The sequence below is a fragment of the Hemiscyllium ocellatum genome, chromosome 17 (assembly GCF_020745735.1).
Source record: "Hemiscyllium ocellatum isolate sHemOce1 chromosome 17, sHemOce1.pat.X.cur, whole genome shotgun sequence".
Lineage (NCBI taxonomy): Eukaryota > Metazoa > Chordata > Chondrichthyes > Orectolobiformes > Hemiscylliidae > Hemiscyllium > Hemiscyllium ocellatum.
The window spans coordinates 18,300,098-18,324,406 of NC_083417.1; the positions used below are offsets into that span (position 1 = coordinate 18,300,098).

Here is a 24,309-nt window from a genome sequence, read left to right on the forward strand (position 1 = left end):
TTGTAAACCTCAATCAGGTCCCCCCCAATCTCCGTCTTTCTGAAGTAACAATCTCCCCGTGTCTGGGTGAGTTTCCTCCGAGTGCTCCGGTTTCCTCCCACAATCCATGGATGTGCAGGTTAGGTTATTTGGCCATGCTAAATTGCTCAATGTGTTCAGGGATGTGTCGGTTTGGTGCATTAGTGAGGGGTAAATATAGGTTAGAGGGAATAGGTCTGGGTGGGTTACTCTTTGGAGGGTCAGTGTGAACTTATTAGCCAAAGGGCCTGTTTTCACACTGTAGGAATTCTATGATTTTGATTCTAAATAATCCTAATCTACTCAACCTCTCTTCATAGCTAGTGCCCTCCATACCAGCAACATCTTGGAGAACCTCAGCTTTTTCTTTCAATTTGACTCTTTTTGATACTATAGATGCCCAGAGAAATTGCTAAAGAACTATAACTCTTTTGACTTTCAAGTAGGAATTGAAGTCGCTAGTTTCTCTCTGACATTTGGAAAAATAGCAACATGCTTATACATGTGACAAAGCAGACATGAAAAGGATGTTTCCTCATATATGGCAATCCAGAATGAGAAGCAATAGCTTTAGACTAAGGGTTGGAAGATTTTACACAGAGTTGAGGAGAAAGGTTTGTGAATCAAAGGGCTATGAATCGGTGTAATTATTTATCCCAAAATGCTAAGAATTCCAGAACGTTGAGTAAATTTAAGGAAGAAGTAGACAGATTTTAATTAATAATGGGAGGGAAGGGCTATAGAGAGCAGTCAAGCAAGTGGAGTTGAAGCCAAGATGAGACCATATTAAATGGCGGAGCAGGCTCGAGGGGCTGAAATGCCTACTCCTACTCTGAGTTCTATGTTCTTATGAGATCATGTAATAATGAGATGTTATTAGACCCTTGCCACTCTATCGATACCATATTCCAGGTCAGCAAATCCCTCGCTCTCTATAATCTTTCAGCCATGAGCAGAAAATCAGAATTCTTCTTCAGATGTTTATCCCCTTCTTAGCCTTGGATTTATTGCCTGGAAATTGTTATTTCCAGATTACACACTATAGCACAAGACATAAGAGCTGGCTTAGGAGCGTTCTAGTTGCGATGTATTAGGCATCATAGGTTTTAGATTAAATTCCCTGCAGTGTGGAAACAGGCCTTTCAGCCCAACAAATCCACATCCAATGCTCCGAAAAGTAACCAACCCAGACTCATTTCCCTACATTTACCCCTAACACTATCGGCAATTAAACTTGGCCAATTCACCTGACCTGCACATCTCTGAACTGAGAGGAGAAACCGGAGCAAACTCGTGCAGACACAGGGAGAATGTGCAAATTCTACACAGACAGTCGCCCGAGGCCGGAATTGAACCTGGGACCCTGGCGCTGTGAGGTAGTAGTGCTAATCACTGAGCCACCATGCCACCATTTGAAACAGGTGTGATAGACCAATATGACCTTTCCAATAATTTTTAAATGTCTATGTCAAATATCTGCGATCCCTACGCTTAGGATGCACACAGTAACTCTGCCCATTCTATTAGATCAAGGCTCATTTTCATATGGAGATGTCAGTAATGAACAATACCTGTGGAGTGATAAGTACCCAATGTTAATTTTTGTTTCTAAATTCCTCAATTTTTTTTACCTTTTGTTCAACAAACCTGACAGTCATGCACTGTGGTGACAACAACTGTGTTCTCATCAACTGCTCCCATTGATACCATCATCGCATATTCCAGGTCAGCAAAGCCCTCGCCTTTTCCAATTCTCCATCCTTTACAGGAAACACAATTTAAATATTTTTTAAAAATTGCCTTTTGGACAAGGGGTAAACATGGCCAATAGTGAAAAGAAAGTTTTGCAATTTATTTCGATAGGTCTAAAATCTCATTTTCATATAAAAATTAACACAATTAGTTGTATGAAAAAAATATGCTTTTTTTTCCCAAATTCTTGTTTATTGCATACTTACAATATTATTAAAAAATGTATTTTGATGTCCTGACACAGTGAGATGTACTGTTTCATAATGGGAAAATAAACTAAAAAGAGAATTGTGGCTGGCATATGTCTTTCAGGCTCCAAGATGTATTTGGTAATTCATTCTTTATATTAAAAAAAAGTTGAATACCTACTTGAGGTATGGCTCAGTATTTTGAAGCTCGGTTGCTGAATCAGGTATTTGAGTTTAGTTATAGATGTAGACATCAGTTGCTTTACATATGTAGTCATACACCAATTTGCAAGGAATGAAATGTATTTAATGGATGTGACCTTTGCTAACCAACCCATGTTCTGAGTGTCGCCCTACGTTTTTCCAAGGAATGTGTCCAAGGACACAGCAAGTTACTAAGTTGGGGAGAATAGTAAACTGTGAGGATGACTCTGAGCAACTTCAGAGAGATGTGGACAAGTTAGCCAAATGGACAGACATCTGGTAGATGAATTTCAATGCAGAGAAATGTGAGGTAATGCATTTTTGTCGAAGAAGCATTGAGAGTCAACATGGGCTCAATGGTACACATTGAGGGAGTGCAGTGGCAAAGGAATCTCAGGGTTCACGTGCATAATTTTCTGAAGGTGGCCAGATCAGTTGAAACAATTGTTATGAAGGTTTGTAGAATCCTTGGGTTTATAAACAGAGTTTGAGTGTAAAAGCAAGGCAATTATGCTATTCCTCTACAAATCATCCATTAGACCATATCTAAAGTAGTGTGTTCAGTTCTGGGCACCTTTTTGAAGGATGAATGTTAAAGCCCTAGACAGAGTTCAAAGGAGATCTACTTGAATGATAACATAAATGTGGAATTTAGGTACAAGGAGCGGTGAGAGAAATTGGCTTTTTCTCCTTAGAGCAGAGAAAATTAAGACATGACCTCATTGAGGTGCTCAAAGTAATGAACAATTTTGATAGGACTAAGAAGGATATTCTGTTTCCAATAGTTGGTATGTCCATAACTAACAGTCATAATTTCAAGACGGTCAGTGAGAGAACTAAGATAAGGATAACCTTCTTTACTCAGAGAATTGATAGGATTTGGAATGTGCTGCATGGAAGAGAGGTGGAGGTGGATTCCATGGGAGGTTTCAAAAGACAGCAGAATATATATTCCAAAGTGGTGAATGTAGAGAGCTACAGAGATAGGGCTGGACAGTGAGATTAGCTGGGTAGCTCTTTTGAGAGCTGGTACAAACATAATGGGCCAAATAACTTCCTTCTATGCTGTAAAATGCTATGCGCCTACATTCACAATTTTTATAAAAGCCTTTGGGTCAATAATATTCTCAGTCAGTTGCTCTAGGTAATAAAACACAATTTTCAAAAGTCACACCATGCTGCTTAAAATCAATCACCAAGACTAATGAGATTTTCCACATATTGCTTTCTGTTCTTGTGCATAAAAATATTTCAAACATTTGTCCAGATGTAGTCAATGTATGGAGTTAATGTATGTAAATGCTTAGCTCTTCTGAAATACTCTGTATTTCTGAGCTGAATACTTGTGTAATTTGAATTTGTTTGCATTTTCCTTGCCTCTGTAGAAAATCAAAACTGCTTCACTGACAAAAGCATGTAAAGGCTCTAACCAAAGAACTTGCGGGTCCTTGATAAATATATACCTATCAGGCATGGAGGTAGTTGTCAAGAGAGGGAGCCATGCTTTACTAAAAAAGTTGAAGTCAAGGGGAAGGTGAAGGCTTATGTGAGGATGAGGCATGAAGACTCAGTTAGGGGGCTTGAGTTAGAAGTTAGCCAGAAAGGATCTAAAGAAAGTGCTAAGAAGTGCCAGGAGGGGACATGAGAAGTTGTTGATGAATAGGATCAAGGAAAACCCTAAGGTCTTCTCTTGGTATATCAGTAATAAAAGAATGACTAGAGTAAGATTAGGGCCAATCAAAGACAGCAATCAGAAGTTGTGTGTGGAATCTGAGGACATAGGGGAAGCGCTTAATGAATACTTTTTGTCAGTATTCATATTGATAAAGAGCAATGTTAGTGAGAATACGGAGATACAGGCTACTAGATTAGATGGGATTTGTGGTTCACAAAGAGGAGGTTGTAGCAATTTTAGAAGAAAATAAATTCTGAAATCAATTCTGAAAATAAATAAGATCCCTGGGCCGGATGGGATTTATCCTCAGATTCTCTGAGAAGCCATGAAGGAGATTGCAGAGCCTTTGGCTTTGATCTTTATGTCATCATTGTTGACAGGAGTAGTGCCACAAGGCTGGAGGATAGCAAATGTTGTCCCCTTGTTTAAGAAGGGAAGTCAGGACAACTCTGCTAATTATAGGCCAGTGAGCCTTACTTCGGTTGTGGGTAAGGTGTTGGAAATGGTTATAAGAGATAGGATTTATAATCATCTGGAAAGGAATAGTTTGATTAGGGATAGTCAACATGGTTTTGTGAAGGGTAGGTCGTGCCTAACTAACCTTAGTGAGTTCATCAAGAAGGCAATAAAATAGGTAGATGAAGGTAAAGCAGGTAGATGTGGTGTATATGGACTTCAGTAAGGTGTTTGATAAGGTTCCACATGGTAGGCTATTGCACAAAATACAGAGGTTTGGGATTGAAGGTGATTTAGATTAGGTTAGATTACTTACAGTGTAGAAACAGGCCCCTCAGCCCAACATGTCCACACTGACCCGCCGAAGAGAAACCCACCAAGACCCATTCCCCTACACTTACCCCTTCACCTAACACTATAGGCAATTTAGCATGGCCAATTCACCTAACCTGCACATTTTTGGATTGTGGGAGAGAACAGGAGCACCCGGAGGAAACCCACACAGACACGGGGAGAATGTGCAAACAGAAAGTCGCCCGAGGCGGGAATTGAACCTGGGTCGCTGGTGCTGTGAGGCCACCGTGCTGCCCATAGTGGTTTCGTTCAGAAATTGTCTAGCTGAAAGAAGACAGAGGGTTGTGCTTAATGGGAATTGTTCATCCTGGAGCTCAGTTACTAGTGGTATGTCAGAAGGATCTGTTTTGGGGCCATTGCTGTTTGTCATTTTTATAAATGATCTGGATGTAGACATGGAAGGATGGGTTAGTAAATTTGTGGATGACACTGAGGTAAGCAGTGTTGTGCTGAAGGAGGTTGTGGGTTACAGAGGGACATAGCTAAGATGCAGAGCTGGGCTGAGAAGTGGCAAATGGAGTTTAATGCAGAAAAGTGTGAGGTAGTGTACTTCGGAAGAAGTAACATGAATGGAGCGTACTGGGCTAATGGTAAAATTCTTGATTTGGAGATGCTGGTGTTGGACAAAGTTAAAAATCACACAACACTAGGTTATAGTCCAACAAGTTTAATTGGAAGCAAACTAGCTTTCGGAGCGATGCTCCTTCATCAGGTGATAGTGAAGGGATAGTAAAATTCTTGGTAGCGTAGATGAACCAAGAGATCTCGGTATCCAGGAACATAAATCTCTGAAAGTTGTCACCCAGGTTGATAGGGGTGTTAAGGTGGCATATGGTGTGTTGGTGTTTATTAGTAGGTAATTGAGTTTCAAGCTCATGCTTCAACTGTACAAGACACTGGTAAGGCCACACCTGGAGTATTGCATTACCGCATTATAGGAAGGAAGAGGAAGCTTAGGAAAGGGTTCAGATGACATTTGCTAGGATGTTGCCTGTTATGGAGGGAAGGTCTTACGAGAAAAGGCTGGGGGAACGGAAGCTGCTTTCATTGGAAAGAGGAAGGTTGAGAGGTGACTTAATCAAGATGTATAAGATAATCAGAGGGTTAGATAGGGTGGACAGTGAGAGCCTTTTTCCTCAGAAGGTGAAGGCTAACATGAACGGACATAGCTTTAAATTGAGGGGTGATAGATTTAGCACAGATATCAGGGGTAGTTTCTTTACTCAGAGAGTAGTAGGGGCGTGGAACGGCCTGCCTGCAACAGTAGTGGACTCACAGATGTTAAAGGCATTTAAGTGGGCATTGGACATACATATGGATAACAATAGAATGGCGTAGGTTAGATGGGCATCAGATTAATTTCTCAAGTTGGCGCAACATCGAAGGCCGAAAGTGATATGTGAAATCAAGGGTACAGAAAGCTTAGAAACCTGATACCACATGAAAGATTCAGGTTTTATTTATTCATTCTATATTCAACAGAGATTATGCTGCCTTTACCCATGTTACAGTTATCTATCATTCCTGTATTCATTTACCTATATTGACTTCCAGTCTGACAAAAGTGCAGAGTTAAAACATCTGTCCTCGTTTTCAAATCCCTTTATGGTCTCTAACTTCCCCTTGTCAAAACAAATCTGGAATCACCACACCCCTACAAATCTGGCCTCTTAACTATCTCTAATTTTAATTACTCCATCGTTGACAGCCATGCATAAGTTCTGGAATTCCCTTCCCAAACCTGTTCCTAGTATGGGTTTATGATTCAGTGCCAAACTCTGTTCAATAAGGCTCCTATGGAGTAGCTTGGGATTACTATTAGCCTACTGGTGCAATGTCAATGGAAACTGTTGTTGGTTCTGCAAGAATACTTGAACAGTGTCAGATTTCCATTTATTAAAAATATTACAATACTAAGACATTATATTTTGGAATTTACATTCTTAATGTTACCTTTCTCTGATACAGCTACAGATCCCACAACAACCAGGTCCACATGAATGTTTGCATCAAGTCCAATCGGTACGCTGAAATCTTTCACTCCCTGGGGTAGAAGAGATCAAAGTTTCATATCACACATAGAAGAGAGAGGTGTTTGCTGGCCGAGCATGCAAATATAAAATGTACAAAAGGCAATACATTAATCATGGGTAACTTTAATCTTCATCTAAACTGGGAAAGTCAAATTGTTGGAGATAGCCAAAGAAGAACTCAGAATGTACTTACGAAAGTTTTCTCGAATAATATATTGCAGTTCCAACCAGGGATAAGATATTTTGGGTCAGGTAATGTATAATAAAGTAATTTATGGAACTGGCCTCAGAGTAAAAGATCTCTGAGAAAACAGTGATCATAACATGATCAAATTTAGTGTTTGATCTGCACGGGAGAAACCTATGTAAGAAACAACTGTACTAAACTTAACTAAGGGTAATTACAAAGGAATGAGGGAAGAGTTGGCTGGAGTGGACTGTAAAGGGTCCTCAGTGGAAAAAAACAATGGGAAACAATGACAGATATTTAAGAAATGATTCATGATTCACAGCACAGATATCTCAGTGAGGAAGAAGTATTCCAGAAAGGGAATAAGCCAGTTATGGTTAACCAAAAGATAAGGATAACATCATGGTGAAACATTACACAAAGAAAACATATACAATGCAGCAAAGATGGGTGGTAAGGCAGAGGATTAAGGAAGTTTCAAAAGCCAACAAAAATTACCAAAAATAACAATGAAGGAGAAAAGAAATTTTGAGGGTAATCTGGTAAGTAAAATCAAGATGGCCAGAAATGGCTACTTTAAACATATTAACAAGGAAGAGAGGGGACAAAATGAATATAAGTTACTTAGAAATTGATGCTGGAGAAATCATCATGGAGTACAAGAAAATAGCAGAATGGTTGAATAAGTGCTTTGCATTAGTGTCTTCACAGTAGAAGACATTAGCATTCAAAAATACCAAATAATCAATGGAAAATGGGGGAGAAAAAACTAATACAATTAACTATCAATGGAGAAAAAATACTGCAAAGCTAATGGGGACCATGACTTGATATGTTCCAGGGACCTGATGGGGTGTATCCCAAGATGCTAAAGATACTGGCTGCATTGGTAGTCATCTTCAAAGAATTCTTAGTTTCTGGAAAAGTTCCAAAGGATTGGAGAACTGCCAATGTAACACACCTATTCAAAAAGGTGAGAATAAAAGCAGGTAATTATAGCTTACCCCCATTACTGCAAAGATGTCAAACCATAAGATAAAGAAAGCCACCAATTTTTTTCTAATGATTTTCAACTTGTACTCATCCGGATATTTCCCAAGAATACAAGTTCAAGCTTAAAACCAATATTTATTATGTATAAGAGGAAAATGATATTTAGTTGGCATTGAACTGTGATTGGTAGAGGTATTGCCCTAGAAAATACACTCATTAATGCTGTTTGACATGAAACAGCCTGGTTTTGTTAAATTTTAAATCAAAACAAATTTTAGATTTATTTTCATTTGTCAAGGAGATGATTAGCCTGAGAGATAAAGCAGTGAATGGCTGTCACCTATTTTGCTGAGTTGGCGCTGAACATCAAGGAAGTCCTGAAATATGCCAAGCCTACCTCAGATTACCCAGTAAATATCAGCAACAGTTGACGCCCACTGCTTCAAACTGCTATCATGCAATAGCAACGCAAGTGATGCTTTTCCATTGACAGGATGCTGACCTCAAGCCAAAAGACATCTGCACATCACACAAATGAGTAATTGGTAGCTGAATTTAAAGTCGATGTGATGCTAGATATGTAGGCTGTGGACTCCAAAGACTGGTGGATTATATCAAAAAACATGCCCCTTTGGCTTTCACAATAACCAAAAAATTGATCATACCTAATTAGTCTGGGATTGTAACACTGTGTCTAACATTAGGTATGAATTTGCAACTGGACAACATTTGCAAGATAATCCTGAACGTGTAAAGAATTATGCTGACAACCAATTTAGGATCATCAGTCAGACTCAGTATGTGGATTGAAAGCCACATATATTAATAAAAGGGTCATGTCAGACAGAATAATCATGTCAGGGTACTGTTCCTGTTTCAACATAACAAATTAGGGTGCAGCCATTCACTGGTTGTTTTGCCAGGGCCTGATAAATAAGTCAGCTTGCTTGGCTTAATAGTTTGCAAAACAAGGCTGTTTTAACCATCAATAAACATCACTGGGTAAATCCTCCATAGCAATGCTTCTGTGAATCACCACTGTCCTCTCCCCTCAAATTTATATTCTTGCAAAGTGTCCTGATGAGTGCAAGCTTTGGCAAGATGTAGTCCATTTTCAGCAATGCATTAGCTTTAAAACACATTTAAATATTCTATTCTAATAGCCCCAAATTAACAGCCCCAAATTAAGATTAAAATCTTAAAGTAAGGGAACACTTAGGAAGCAGCGATCATAATATGGTAGAGTTCAGTTCTGCAGTTTGAAAGAGAGAAGGCAAAATCGGATGTAATGGTGTTACAGTTAAATAAAGGTAAATATGAGGGCATGAGAGAAGAACTGACGAAAATAGGCTGGAAGCAGAGCCTAGCGGGGAAGACAGTAGAACAAAAATGGCAGGTGTTTGTGGGTATAATAGAGGACTGCTGAAAATGTGTTGCTGGTTAAAGCACAGCAGGTCAGGCAGCATCTCAGGAATAGGGAATTCGACGTTTCGAGCATAAGCCCTTCATCAGGAACGTCGAATTCCCTATTCCTGAGATGCTGCCTGACCTGCTGTGCTTTAACCAGCAACACATTTTCAGCTGTGATCTCCAGCATCTGCAGACCTCATTTTTTACTCGAAGGTATAATTGAGGACACTGCACAGAGGTTCATCCCCAAGAAAAGAAAGATTATCCGGGGAGGGATTAGACAGCCAAGCCTGACAAAGGAAGTCAGGAAATGTATTAAAGAAAAAGAGAGATCCTATAAAGTGGCCAAGAGCACTGGGAAAATCAGAAAATTGGGAAGTCTACAAAAACAAACAGAGGATAACACAGAGAGAAATAAGGAAGGAGAGAATCAAATATGAAGGTAAGCTAGCCAGTAATATTAGAAATGATAGTAAAAGCTTCTTTCAATACATAAGAAACAAACGACAGGCAAAAATAGCCACTTCAAACTGATGCTGGAAGCCTAGTGATGGGAGATAAGGAAATAGCAAGAGAATTTAACAAGTACTTTGCGTCAGTCTTCACAGTGGAAGACATGAGTAATATCCCAACAATTAAAGGAAGTCAGGGAGCTGAGTTGAGTATGGTTGCCATTAAAAAAGAAAAAATGCTAGAAAAGCTAAAAGGTCTTAAAATTGATAAATCTCCTGGCCCCGATGGGCAACATCCTAGAGTTCTGAGGGAGGTGGCTGAAGAAATAGCAGAGGTGTTGGTTGAGATCTTTCAAAAGTCACTGGAGTCAGGGAAAGACCTGGATGATTGGAAGATCACTGTTGTAACCCCCTTGTTCAAGAAAGAATCAAGACAAAAGATGGAAAATTATAGGCCAATTAGCTTAACCTCGGTTGTTGGTAAAATTCTGGAATCCATCATTAAGGATGAGGTTTCTAAATTCTTGGAAACGCAAGGTCAAATTAGAACAAGTCAACATGGATTTAGTAAGGGGAGGTCGTGCCTGACAAACCTGTTGGAATTCTTTGAAGAGGTGACAAGTAGGTTTGACCAGGGAAACCCAATGGATGTGGTCTATCTAGACTTCCAAAAGGCCTTTGATAAGGTGCCACACAGGAGTCTACTGAGCAAGGTGAGGGCCCATGGTGTTCGAGGTGAGCTACTGGTATGGATTGAGGATTGGCTGTCTGACAGAAGGCAGAGAGTTGGGATAAAAGGTTCTTTTTCGGAATGGCAGCCGGTGACAAGCAGCGTCCCGCAGGGTTCAGTGTTGGGGCTGCAGCTGTTCACCTTATATATTAATAGTCTGGATGAAGGGACTGGGGGCATTCTAGCGAAGTTTGCCGATGATACAAAGTTACGTGGACAGGCAGGTAGTACTGAGGAAGTGGAGAGGCTGCAGAAGGATCTAGACAGTTTGGGAGAGTGGTTCAGGAAATGGCTGATGGAATTCAATGTGAGCAAATGTGAGGTCTTTCACTTTGGAAAAAAGAATACAAGCATGGACTACTTTCTAAACGGTGAGAAAATTCATAAAGCCAAAGTACAAAGGGATCTGGGAGTCCTAGTCGAGGATTCTCTAAAGGTAAACATGCAAGTTGAGTCCGTGATTAAGAAAGCGAATGCAATGTTGTCATTATCTCAAGAGGGTTGGAATATAAAAGCACAGTTGTGCTACTGAGACTTTACAAAGCTCTGGTTAGGCCCCATTTGGAGTACTGTGTCCAGTTTTGGTCCCCACACCTCAGGAAGGACATACTGGCACTGGAGCGTGTCTAGCAGAGATTCACACGGATGATCCCTGGAAGGGTAGGTCTAACATACGAGGAATGGCTGAGGATTCTGGGATTGTATTCATTGGAGTTGAGAAGATTAAGGGGAGATCTAATAGAAACTTACAAGATAATACATGACTTGGAAAGGGTGAACGCTAGGAAATTGTTTCCGTTAGGCGAGGAGACTAGGACCCGTGGACACAGCCTTAGAATTAGAGGGGGTCAATTCAGAACAGAAATGCAGAGACATTTCTTCAGCCAGAGAGTGGTGGGCCTGTGGAATTCATTGCCGCAGAGTGCAGTGGAGGCCGGGACGCTAAATGTCTTCAAGGCAGAGATTGATAAATTCTTGATGTCACAAGGAATTAAGGGCTACGGGGAGAATGCGGGTAAGTGGAGATGAAATGTCCATCAGCCATGATTGATTGGCGGAGTGGACTCGATGGGCCGAATGGCCTTACTTCCACTCCTATGTCTTATGGTCTTTTCATAGTCAATATTTTTCAAATCTCCTGGTTAAGGTTTGTTAATTTTATATTTAAATGTTCGCTAACAAAATTAAATACCTGATTTCTATAATCTTATCCAACATTTTATAACTGTATCTCTACCATTTCATATTCTAAGTCACTACATTATGGGTCCTGTTTATCCTTTTCTCAGCTAATAATAATTGTGCTTATATTAAACTTTAGAATTTCATCCGCTTTCTGTGGAACAACATCTGTTTGCGGCACACCTCTTTCTTTTACATTTGGACTAGGAATCTCATTCTCTCAGGAATGCTGGGCTCTACATCATTAAAAACCTTTCCTCGTACTGAAGCAGCAGAATTATTGAGCTATTTTTCTGGGTTTTTTTAGCTTACAAAATAAAGTTTATAAAAGTCTATTTATTTCAATTGCACATGAACATAAAGTGTCCAAAACAGATTTACTAAGAAAATACCTATGATTCTAAATCTTGCTTTCCTCTTAACACATTAACAACTTGCCGTATATATTATTTCTCCAATGAACCTGATATGGTAGCTTTCAGAGACAGGATAAAACATATACTGGACTCCAGTGAAGATGGAGAACTCAGTCTCTCACTTCTGGAATACTATGCACCTATTGCCAACTTATATGGTCAATCTAATTTTGCCCCTGGAAGAAAAGTCAGCATTTAATGTGAGAAATTAATTTGTGAACTTTTTAAAAAAATCTTAATAAATAAGGTAGTGCAAGCAGTTAGCATTGGAAAGATGTAAAATATGTACTGAAATAAAGCCTGATTCAATATTGATGCTGAAACTTATATTACAGTCACATAAAGCTGATTTTAGTCTCCAAAACAGAAACTGCTGGCAAAACTCAGCAAGTCTGGCAGCACCTATGGAGAGAAATCAAAATTAATGTTTCAGTTCTGAGGAAGGATCACTGGATCTGAAACAACTCTGATTTCTCCCCTCATATGCTGCCAGACCTGCTGAGCTTTTCCAGCAATTTCTGCTTTTGGTTCGGATTTCCAGAATCTACAGACTTTTGGGTTTTCTTTGCAGACCCTGTTTGGAATGAGAGCTTAGCTCGGGGTATACATCAGGGAAAACAAATTCACCTTGGGTGAGGTGCAGCTTAGAATCAAGACTATAACCACCTGGATATTTTCACCACTACCTTTACTTGTTTTGGACTTCCAAATTAGTATCTGGCCTTTGTAAACTATGATTAGGTTATCTTGCTTTGTTCAGTAATAAGGGGTGATCTACATGAGATGTTTAAGATGACTAAAAAATGGATAGGGCAGACAGAAATGATTTTTTCTGCTGGGAAGATCAGAACAAAGGATGTTAACTCTAAAGTTAGAAGTAAACTAATTAAGGGTAGCATCAGGAAGCATTTCTTCACAGTGTAGTGGAAATCTGCAACCATCTCCTCCAAAAGGCTGTTGAGAATGAAAGCTAATTAATAATTTCAAAACTAAGACTGATTGATCTTTGCTAGGTTAACAGCATTACAGCTTACAGATCAAAGCTAGGTAGACGCAGTTACAATACAGATCAGCTACAGACTAACAGAATGGCAGAATTGGCTTAAGTAGCTAGTTAGAGAAAGTGATGACTGCAGATGTTGGAGATCAGAGTCAAAATGTGTGGTGCTGGAAAAGCACAGCCAATCAGGCAGCATCCGAGGAGCAGGAAAGTCGATGTTTCGAGCATGAGCTCTTCATCAGGAGCTAGTGGATCGATTCCTGTTATAACTTTCCTTTAAGACCCAATGGGATGAACATGGATTTTTTAAAAGTCTAGCTGTAACTTTTGAAAACAACTTGCTCAATGAATGGATCACTAATAATTTTTCTTTAAAGTGACAATGCCTACAAATAAAAGGCCTTTTTAAATGATTCTCCCACAACCCCAACCCCAAAAGAACACATCTAAAAGTTTTATAGTATTTGTAGTCTCCATACAGTGAACTGAATTTTAATTAACTTCTTGCAGTATTCTGAAAGACAAGTCTTTCATTGGTTAGATACAATCATTAAAGACTAGGACATTTTCTCCATAATTTAGTTTGTGTTTGAAAACAGCATTGACGCAAATATTCTTACAAACAATATTCCAGCCTGCAAGAGCCTTTTGAGCCTACTTTTCCTCCTGCTGGAAGTTGGTGGAATGTGCATGAAACATTCATAATCTTGGAGAAGACTGAAAGGTTGAATGAATGCAGTGCTCTCATTTTACCCCATACTGGACAGGAAGATTCTACAATGAGTATTGGTCGAGACTCAGAGAGTAGAGTTGTTACAAGTGGCCTCTGCAATCCTGTGTTACTCTGGAGGAAATTAGTCAGGATTTTAAGTGAAATTTTCATGGTTCCATGAGAGACTCTCAGTGATCTTTCCGAACTTGGGGTACCACTGGTAGAGGCCACCTGTCCAACAATGTATCTGCATACTTAACTGCACATTGGTTGGTTTACAGGGAAATCATCCCAGTAACAGTCCCCACCCAGGATCAAGTCTGGCATTTGTCTGGAAGCATCTTGTGGCAGCTTGTGGGGGGAAAGAAGGACCCATGAGGCTTCCTACACCAACACCAGCCCAACACAAGAACACCTTTAATCAGTAGGTCTGGGTTTTGTTTTGTCCAAAACAGATCCAAACTTTTCCACCGGCTGGCTCAAGTTTTGAGTTCTCTGCAATAAGTTGGAACATTTTCTTTTTGTCCACCCTGTCTAGCTGCTTCATAAATTTTCAAGACATCTATTAACTCACCGTTTGGACGACTCTTTTCAAGAGATGAAACAGCCCCATTCATCTCAGCCAGTTTTTCCTGACGAGTCATAATCCATCAGCTTTACTATCATCCATGTAAATCATTTTGCACTTTCCCAATGCCTCTATCCAAATGCATTTTAAATATGGGGACCGGGATTGTATTCAAAATGCATTCTAATTAAGATAATAAGTAAAACTTAAACAGAATCAGAACCAGGGTTGGCACAATTGTTAATACTTATTGCTGAGTTTTAATGATGAATTGTGAAAGGTGGGTGGGAGGAAGGGGGGTTGGAAGGAGAGGAGAACTGACAGGTAGCTAATGCCCATGCAGCTCCACCCCAGCAAACTACCACAATATTGTTTGTGGCAGCAAATTGACTGCCATGTTTTCTAGATTACAACAGTGTTTTCACAAAAAGTTAACCTTTTCTCCTGGAATCTAGGCATATAGTCACTGGCATTATTAAACCAAAACATGAGACCATATTACTGAATCTAATCATTTCTTGTGGAGTTTTCCAATGACTCCTTCACCAGTAATTCATTATATTAAAAAAAAGTTCTTTGTTGGATCTAAAGAGTTTTGGGATATCCCAAATCAGTGAAAGATGCTGTACAGATAATGAATACAGATCATCTGTTTCATGTTTTCTGTACAAATGCAAGATTTTGTACCTTGTTCTTTATTATGAGAGCTTGGACAGGAACATCCATACCAACAGCTTCATACTGAGCTTTCTTTTGTTAATTTGCTTTTTTATTAACCATGATAGTGTGGAATGGAAAAAACTGGTCCCCAGCATTCTAGAATGTATAGCCATTCACAACAGTACATCAAGATGGAGATGGCTCAAGTGCAAAAGTTGCTCTACATTCTCAGTGCACCTGTTTGCATGTAAATGTGTAACCAAAAAATGTGCCAAAGGTTGAACATTTAACTGAAGTGAATGAAAACTATTTCAGTTACCTTCCTCATATTTGCAAAATGCTTTGTCCAAACATTTCAACAAAGTTACCCCTGTTTACAAGTTCCTCAAATTAACAGTCCTCTCAATCAGGGAAATAAAAAAAAGAACTTAAATATTAACTTCTTGTCAGCTTGCTTTAAACAAAAAGATTACAGTTTCATTGAGCACACTGAGCCAGCACAAGGAGCTAACCTTTTCTAATGCAACCCTTGTCATACAGTCACCGGCATCATTATACTAAAACATGTGACCGTGTTACTGAATCTAATCGTTTGCTGTGGATTCTCTGCACGTTTTTTCCATGTCCCCTTCTCAGTTAATTCATTTACAGTTCACATCCTGTCACAGTGGCAATTTTAAGTGGCTGGTGACCCTGTTAATGCCAGATCTATCATTACCCCTTAACTTCTTCCTCTGTTAAAGGCTTTTGTGTCCTCTCATTTATTCACTACCAGATCTTGAATCAATGTAACTATTGCTCCAGTTTGTGACCTGTTCCAGATCACTTGAGCTGCCAAAGTTTAACTAGCTGTTAATATTTGGAGGCCCGAGCTGATTGCCATTTCCAAGCTGCAGTCATCAGTACACTAGAAAGAACACAAGGTGGTGATCTACTACCAGCATTCTCCTCAGCGACTGACAAGGAGAATTATCTCCAGCAGCCAATAGGCAACCTTTACAGAGTTTACCGGCCATGAAAAGTTCTTTTGAATTGGGTCATCATAACATAGCATGCATTTATCGAATTAAGACATCTAATAAAAATAAAAAGTTTCAAAAAAACTGAACAGGATGACCAGAGTTTTCAGGAAGCCTAGGCTTTTGCAACAATTTGGTCATGTTTACCTAAAGTTCACAATGTTGATCGCATCCTTAGATATTGTGACAAAAATCAATACATTTTTTAACTGTACTTTGTTTAGAATCCTTCAGGTAAGTGCTAGATGTAGGTTTCCTCTAGGCAAAGAAAATATATGTACTTTACAATTTTCCAGCATGTGTGATTACTAAGTTATTCACTGAATTGAGTAACTTATGTAGACTTCATCCGAACAGCTAGCTTTGAAACCCAATCAATACTTCCTTAATCTAGGGATTAAATGGGCTACTTGCTGCCTCTACATTTTTTAGTCAGGGCAAACAAGGCTTTTCATTGTCCCTGAAACCTTTACTGTAAAATTGCAACACCTAAGCATCAAGTCATGACAATATACCAACATAGATGTGTGTAGGGATGTTGGTGGTGAATGTAGAAATATTGTGGGGGTTCCTGGGGGATACCATGGCACATGAAATTGCTTGTCCTGTTTAGAATCTAGCAGAAAGTTGCTTAAAACTTGGAAAGGAGCAGTTGTTGCTTTATAAAAGTGAAAGACTCTGAAGTATTAATCCACCCACTGTGACTCCACGAACACATATGGATTTGTGGAGAGAACAGTTTTGGAACTTGAAGGAGTAAGACCTAACATCCAGGTCCTCCTCCTCTCTTTTGAAACAATGTTGATGTAACCTGTAACTACTTGACAATGAGCCATTAGGGAGTTCCTATTCAGTACAAGAACATCTTTTCATTAGAGCAGTGAGTGGTTTCCTTCTACCACAAGCTGACCCTGTCGATGGCTGCACTGAAAGAAGATGGTGGCAGCAAACCTACAATATGGCGAGGTGAGGTGCAGCCTCCATTTAGCTGCATATACAGCATTTGCTGCTGATGTACCCACCTGAGCAGTAGAACACACACGTACCACCTCCTTCGAGGCCCCAGGGGGTGGGATGATTTTGTTGAACAGTCCAGTCCTGAGCCGAGGAGTTGGAACCAACAACGTCTTTCTGGCCTAAAGTAGGAAATGGTATATAAGTTATATTCTGACGACATCTTGTTACACCGCTGTATAAAGAGTACTGCACCCACAAAGGACAAAGTACCTTGGCACCATGTTGTAAACTCGGACGGCATCCGGGGACATCCCACTACTCTGCTTATCTCATTTTGCAAAGCATCTTTCTTAACAACTTTGAAGGCTCCTTTCTACACAGATATCCACTGAATGGAGCATAACAATAATTTTTGCTTTGATTACTGTATTTCTCCTCCTGAATTCATGCATTTGTACTGTACAGTACTCCAGAGATGTACAACATGTAAACAGACCTTTCAGTCCAACTCATCCATGCCGACCAGATATCCTAACCTAATTTAGTCCCGTTTGCCAGTAACCTTTTTTATTTTTGTTTCCCCAGCACCCATGTTTTGTGTGTGCAGGTGCGAGACACAGTGAAAGACACAAGGTGCATGAATCATTATTCAAATTTCCACCACCAGGAAGGAAACACCCGAGTGGCCTGTGAGAAGCAGTGCCCTTCACATCAAAGGGCAATGCTGCATGATCAAACAGTGAAGGAGAGGGCAGGGATTAAATCAAAATAGAGTTGGAGGGGTAAATAATGCGCTCCACACCCTGCGGCACCTACCTCTCCCTGAACAACTCGAGGGTGTTGGTGGACACTGCGTGCTCCTTTTCCAGAGACACCCGGGCTCTAAGTAACCTGCTTTATTTCATCAAATGGCAATTGCCAATTTATTGGCCTAATTAGTGTATGTCAGTGAGTCATTTAACCAGCAATGCAGTACGCTGAACTTCCCCTTGCCCAAGATTCAGATTTACCTTCCAGAAAGGATCGTTGGACAGTGATCAGAAGAAATATGTGCAAGAGGTCTTATTCGCCCATTTTAAAAGGCTCAGCTGTCTAATATTGTGTTAAAAAGGAAACTGCTATTTAACAGTTTTAAAAAAATAAAGTGCAGAAACAAAGCAGTTATGAATATGGACTAAACCCAAAGAATAATCCATTTTAATCACTCAAAAATTACATCCAAATGTTTACCTCAATGTTCTTATTTATTTATACATCAATGTCCTGAAGTTTGTAGCTCCAATGGACAGAAATAACAGATCACAAGTCAGATGTGGGTCAGTTTGCCATGACTTCAAAACGCATGTTTGTATTTGAAGCTTCTCTCATAGAGATCTCTTCCAGCAGAAAACCGTCAGCAAAACTGACAGGTTTCCTGAGAAAGAAAGCAAGATAAATTGGGGATTATGAGAAGCCTTCGATCAGCTTGTCATTCCACCATTTGTCATGGTTGAAGGATGCAAGTCTCATACCTCCACTATTTTACTTGTCAAAAAATTGCAGCCGACTGTGCATGTGTCTCTGATTTGGAGAAACAATGATAACCATATTCTTTAAGTACGTGTTTGTACATTTGTTCCTAGGATTGTAGATCTATATGTGGATGAACTACTGATAGTGTGGCTGTGTGCGTGCATGCTTATGCAACTGTGGCATTCTGAGTCAGTGAGTGTGTTGGTGTGTGCAGTAGCAACTGCAGTTGTGAGTCCATTAAGAGGAAATACAAATCCAAACAAGGCAAAATACTGAGGTGACTAAACAGTACAGTACTGGATCCTCACTGTGTGTCACAGAGAGGGTAAGTGGTGTTGGAACAGGTAGGTGTGAGAGATGCTCAGGTTGCAACATGGTCCTTCCACTGTTTAAGCACGGTCTTCTCCTGACTCTTGAAACCATTGTGGAAGCTTTTTCACCAGTTTTGGATGGGTCTTAAGCCTGAGATTCCAAGTGTTAGGTTGGGATGTTACATTTTTTGAGTTGGCTGTGAGAACATCCCAAAAACATTTCAGTTGATCTCTGGTCATCACTTGTTACGATGAAGCTCAGGGTAGAGAGCTCATTTTAGAAGTCTCACATTAGGAACGTGGATGAGACAGCTCATCAAGTTCAGTTGATTGACCATGAACAGTGCCTCAATAATGGGGATACTTGCTTGAGAGAGGACACTGAAATTGGAATGCCGATGTTGCTAGTGGACTTGCAGGATTTTGTGAAGTCAACACTAGCAATATTTCTCAAGAGAGCTAGGGAAGTGATTGCTGAGCCTCTTATTGAGATATCTGAATCTTCGATAGTCACAGGTGAGGTGCTGGAAGACTGGAGGTTGGCTAACGTGGTGCCACTGTTTAAGAAGGGCGGTAAAGACAAGCCAGGGAACTATAGACCAGTGAGCCTGACATCGGTGGTGGGCAAGTTGTTGGAGGGAATCCTGAGGGACCGGATGTACATGTATCTGGAAAGGCAAGGACTGATTAGGGATAGTCAACATGGTTTTGTGCGTGGGAAATCATGTCTCGCAAATAACTCTATCTGAGGCATCTACTCTACATTGCCAATGTCTCAGGTTACTGCAGGAGGGCTGGTAGTACATCTACACTGCAGACCATGAGCTTGCTGCAGGATTTGAAGTCCAGGTCTTTACGCCTTTCTTCATCAGACAGCTGAAGGCAGTGCTGGCACGAGGCACTGAGTTCATCCTCAATATCTCTTCTCACAGGGAGGAAGCTCCAAGGGTCCGAAAATTGATCCACATTTTCCAGTGGCTCACCTTGGATCTTGATAGACCAGGGGTGCAGTGTTATAGCTCTGGAGAAAGCTGGTAGGTAATCATTGTGTCCTGGATGTTTAGCCTAAGGCCCATTATCTCAGACATCTCCATGAATGCACTGACATTAGTTTGGAGCTCAGCCTGAGAGTGTATGCACTCAGGAGTGGTGTCTGAATATTGTAGCCTGACGACAGAAGTTGGGGTGGTCTTGCTCCTGGATTGATGTGGTGTAGGTTGAGCAATATCCCATTGTCTTGGAGAAGAGATCCATTCCAGCATGAAGCTACCTGAAGTTGCATATAGAGGGAAATAGAGAAGAGCACTGGTGCAATGACATAGTTTGCACTCGTACTAGCTGTACAGCAGATGCAATGGTGAGCATCACAGTTTGAAAGTTATTGTGCACAAGCACAGGGTGGTGATAAAATTTCTGCAGGTAGCCAAGACTGCCACTTCCAACGAGTGCACTGCAGCCTGTTAATCCATGCAGCAAGGTGGCTCAGTGGTTAGCACTGCTGCCTCACTGACTGTGCAGTTTGCACATTCTCCCCGCGTCTGCAAGGATTTCCGCTGGGTGCTCCAGTTTCCTCTCATAGTCCAAAGATTTGCAGGTCAGTTGGATTGGCTGTGCTAAATTGTCCCAGTGTCCACAGATCTGCAGGCCAGGTGGATTAGCCATGAGAAATGCAGGCTTATGGGGAGAGGGTAGAGGGTTGGGTCTGTTTGGGATGCTTTTAGGAGGTTCAGTGTGGACTGGATGGGCTGAATGGCCTGTTTCCAGACTGGAGGGATTCTATTAGTCTAATCACACTGTCCATTCTGATAACAAGAGATCCGGAAAGAACAGCAAGTTCACACCCAGTTTAACCTTAAAATTATTGTAATTGTAGAGCAGACAAATAATTGTGTAGCCACTAGAAAACTCAAGATATCAGCAAAAAACATTTTGAGATTGGCAGCAGCTCCTTGCACTGATGAGGCAAATGCCTCAGAATAGGTGAGCACACCGAGGAAAGTCTAGCACCTGACCACAACTAGAAGACAAAGGTGTACGACATAGTAATGGAAACCACCGGAATAGACTCTCTAGCATCTATCCAAATCTTTGCCCTGAAACAAGCAGATTTCAAAGCCAGCCCCTGGATAAATAGTTCTGTGCTGTGATAGAAGACCAAGATTTCATAGTGTCTCCTAGCAGAACTTGATGATTGGCTTATTGGATTTCACTGGTTGATGATCAAACATCAACAAAGGAATGAATAAAGAATGCCTGAATTTGGAAGATGGCTGCCATGAATCTTGACAGACCAGCTAGTCAAACCATGAGCAAAGTTGCAGACAAAAGGGTCAGCGAAAACAGCAGCAAATGAGAAGAATAAACTCACTGTTTGGTGTCACATATGTATGACTGGTCAAAGCTTATGCTGATGGTGATATTGAAGAGAATAACTCTTCGAAAACAGCAATTTACTTAGGATGTAGTAACTCACATACATGGTAAGAGATGGATCGATGATGGAGAATTGCGAAAATAGCTGAGGAAAGTTTGGCGCTCACCATCACAAGGATTAACAGAAATGTGTTCTCATCTGGGAAATGTTCACACATTGCAATGAGGTTGTCGCTGAAGTTAGATCGCAAAAATGATTAAATGATCATGATTCCCATTAGTCTGAGCAGCCTTGTTCAATTACTGGACAGCTGTCTAAACAAGCATGAGGGAAAAAAAATAGAATGACTAGATAATCAGAGCAAAGGAGATTTTCACCATGGCAAGAAGCTTTTTCTAATTCATTCATGGGATGAGAGTGTTACAGGCTAGCCTTTTATCACATTTCAGAGTCACCCCCATTGCTGAGGGCCTGGAGTCGAATGTCGATTACAGCACGTAAATATGACAGAGTTCCTTCCCAAAACAACATTCATGAACCAGATGGGTTTTTTACAAAATCAACAGTAGTTGCATGGTCATCATTTGGCAGGTTTTAGTTCCAGATTTTTTATTGAATTCACAATGTGCTTTGATGGGATTTGAACCTATGGCCCGAGAGCATATGCATGGGTTTCTGGATCACCTGTGCAGTGACATTACCACTATACCACAATCTCCTCACATAGGCCCCAATGTTAACAATCCTATACAGATGGGTTGTGGAGGTCTCAGATGAAATCAGATTAGAGACTGACATCAAATCATTCAATAAACGTGAGGCAGCACTTGGTGGTGCAGCAGATTATTTGTGGAATAGTATGACCCATGATGATGTTAATACTGATGAAGATGATGATGATGATACAATTCGAGAATCAAATTAAAAGGAGTTAATTTGGTTCTGAAAATGAAAAGGATTTGTGGATTCTAATTTACATTTAATGCATGGTCTGCTGCTCAGTGTTCTTATAATATATAATTTTATGTAGATTAGATTACGTACAGTGTGGAAACAGGCCCTTCAGCCCAACAAGTCCACACCGACTCTCCGAAGAGCAACCCACCCAGACCCATTCCCTTACATTTACCCCTTCACTTAACACTACAGGTAATTTAGCATGGCCAATTCACCTAACCAGAACATCTTTGGACTGTGGGAGGAAATTGAAGCACCCAGAGGGAACTCAACACAGACACAGGGAGAATGTGCAAACTCCACACAGACAGTTGCCTGAGGCGGGAATTGAACCCGGGTGTCTGGCAGTGTGAGGCGGCAGTGTGAGGCAGCAGTGCTAACCACTGTGCTGCCCATGTATTGCCTTTTGTTGATGAATTTGATAAGTTGTTTTGAATTTAGTGTACATAGATTAATGTCTGAGTCCATGGAGGTTACAATTGATTTATCAATAAAAATGTAAGAATAGAAACACGCCTGACTCCATCTCTACTAATTTTGGGAATGGGTTTGATGGGAACAGTGTCATTGACGTAACAACTCTGACAAAGCGACCTGTGGTTTAAAACTCGACATCACTCTACCTTTGGACGAAAAAATTTAAGTTTAGAAAACTAAGTAATACACAACAGTACATACTTATGTAAAAGGCATTAAGCAAGACTGAAAGGATTCAGATACATCACCCTATATGCGACTTGTCCTTCAAGAAGCAATGGGAAACATCACTGGCAAACCATTAACACATTTAGAGCTGGGCTGAGAAATGGCAGATGGAGTTCAACCTGGATAAATGCAAAGTGATGCCTTTTGGAAGGTCAAACTTGAACGCTGAATATAGGATTAAAGACAGGATTCTTGGCAGTGTGGAGGAACAGAGGGATCTAGGTGTGTAAGTATATAGATCCCTCAAAGTTGCCAGACAAGTGGATAGGGTTGTTAAGAAAGCATATGGTGTTTTGGCTTTCATTAACAGGGGAACGAGTTTAAGAGCAGCGAGATTTTGCTGCAGCTCTATAAGTCCCTAGTGGGACCACACTTGGAATATTGTGTCCAGTTCTGGCCGCCCCACTGTAGGAAAGATACAGACGCTTTGGAAAGGGTGCAAAGAAGGTTTACCAGGATGCTGCCTGGACTGGAGGGCTTGCCTTATGAAGAAAGGGAGGGATTGCAGTGGTGCTGGAAAAGCACAGCAGTTCAGGCAGCATCCGAGGAGCAGGGAAATCGATGTTTCGGGCAAAAGCTCTTCATCAGGAATACAGGCAGAGTGCCTGAAGGGTGGAGAGATCAGGTTAAATAAGCTTGGACTTTTCTCTCTGCAGAGAAGGAGGAAGAGAGGAGACCTGATTGATGTATATGAAATAATGAGTGGAATAGATAGAGTTAAAAGCCAGAGACTTTCCCCCAGGGCAGGATTGACTGATATGAGAAGTCATAGTTTGAAGATATTAAGAGGAAGGTATAAAGGAGATGTCAGAGGTAGGTTCTTTATGCAGAGAGTTGTGGATGCACGGATGCGTTGCCAACGGTGGTGGTGGAAGCAGAGTCATTGGGGACATTTAAGCGACTGCTGGACATGCACATGGATAGCAGTGAGTTGAGGGTTGCGTATGTTAAGATACTATATTTGACATTAGGATTAAATCTCGGTACAACATCATGGGCCAAAGGGCCTGTTCTGTGCTATACTTTTCTATGTTCTATGTTACAAGTCAATGAGTATTGAGATCAAACCACGCATATGATTACTCTGAAGGAGAGGAAGCTTCAGGAGGGTTCAAAGTTTGGTACTGACTGGTAACGCCACAACCAAGATTATTTTCAACAATCGTGAATGTCTTACAAGCTACAGGCAACATAAATCAACAACACTGTGTTACCATGATGCATGAAAATACTCTCCACTGCACTTTCACCATTGAACTACATGGTTGGAATGACTACTGCATCACGGGAAATGAGGTTGTTTAAGACAAATTATGCACAGATTTTACTTTAGTGGAGAAATTTCAAATTATTGCACTTGTAACAAAGACTTTATAATATTCTCAGGCTTTTTTGATTTACTGGATAAGCCTCTTTGATAATGCCACTTTTGATTAGATGTTTTACTGTCACTTGCATGGAGGTACATTAAAAAATGTTCT

General features: G+C 40.5%; 1 protein-coding gene across 3 annotated transcripts in view; it reads right to left on the reverse strand.

The window, feature by feature from the left end:
• Positions 1–24,309, reverse strand: part of mthfsd (methenyltetrahydrofolate synthetase domain containing) — a 66,667-nt gene that overhangs the window by 20,820 nt on the left and 21,538 nt on the right. For all 3 annotated transcript variants that reach the window (XM_060837598.1, XM_060837600.1, XM_060837597.1), the window contains 3 exons: positions 17,035–17,148; positions 6,601–6,691; positions 1,666–1,778 (listed from right to left, as the gene is read on the reverse strand). In XM_060837598.1, the coding sequence (XP_060693581.1) occupies positions 1,666–1,778; positions 6,601–6,691; positions 17,035–17,148 (318 nt within the window). The remainder of the gene's footprint in view (positions 1–1,665; positions 1,779–6,600; positions 6,692–17,034; positions 17,149–24,309) is intronic.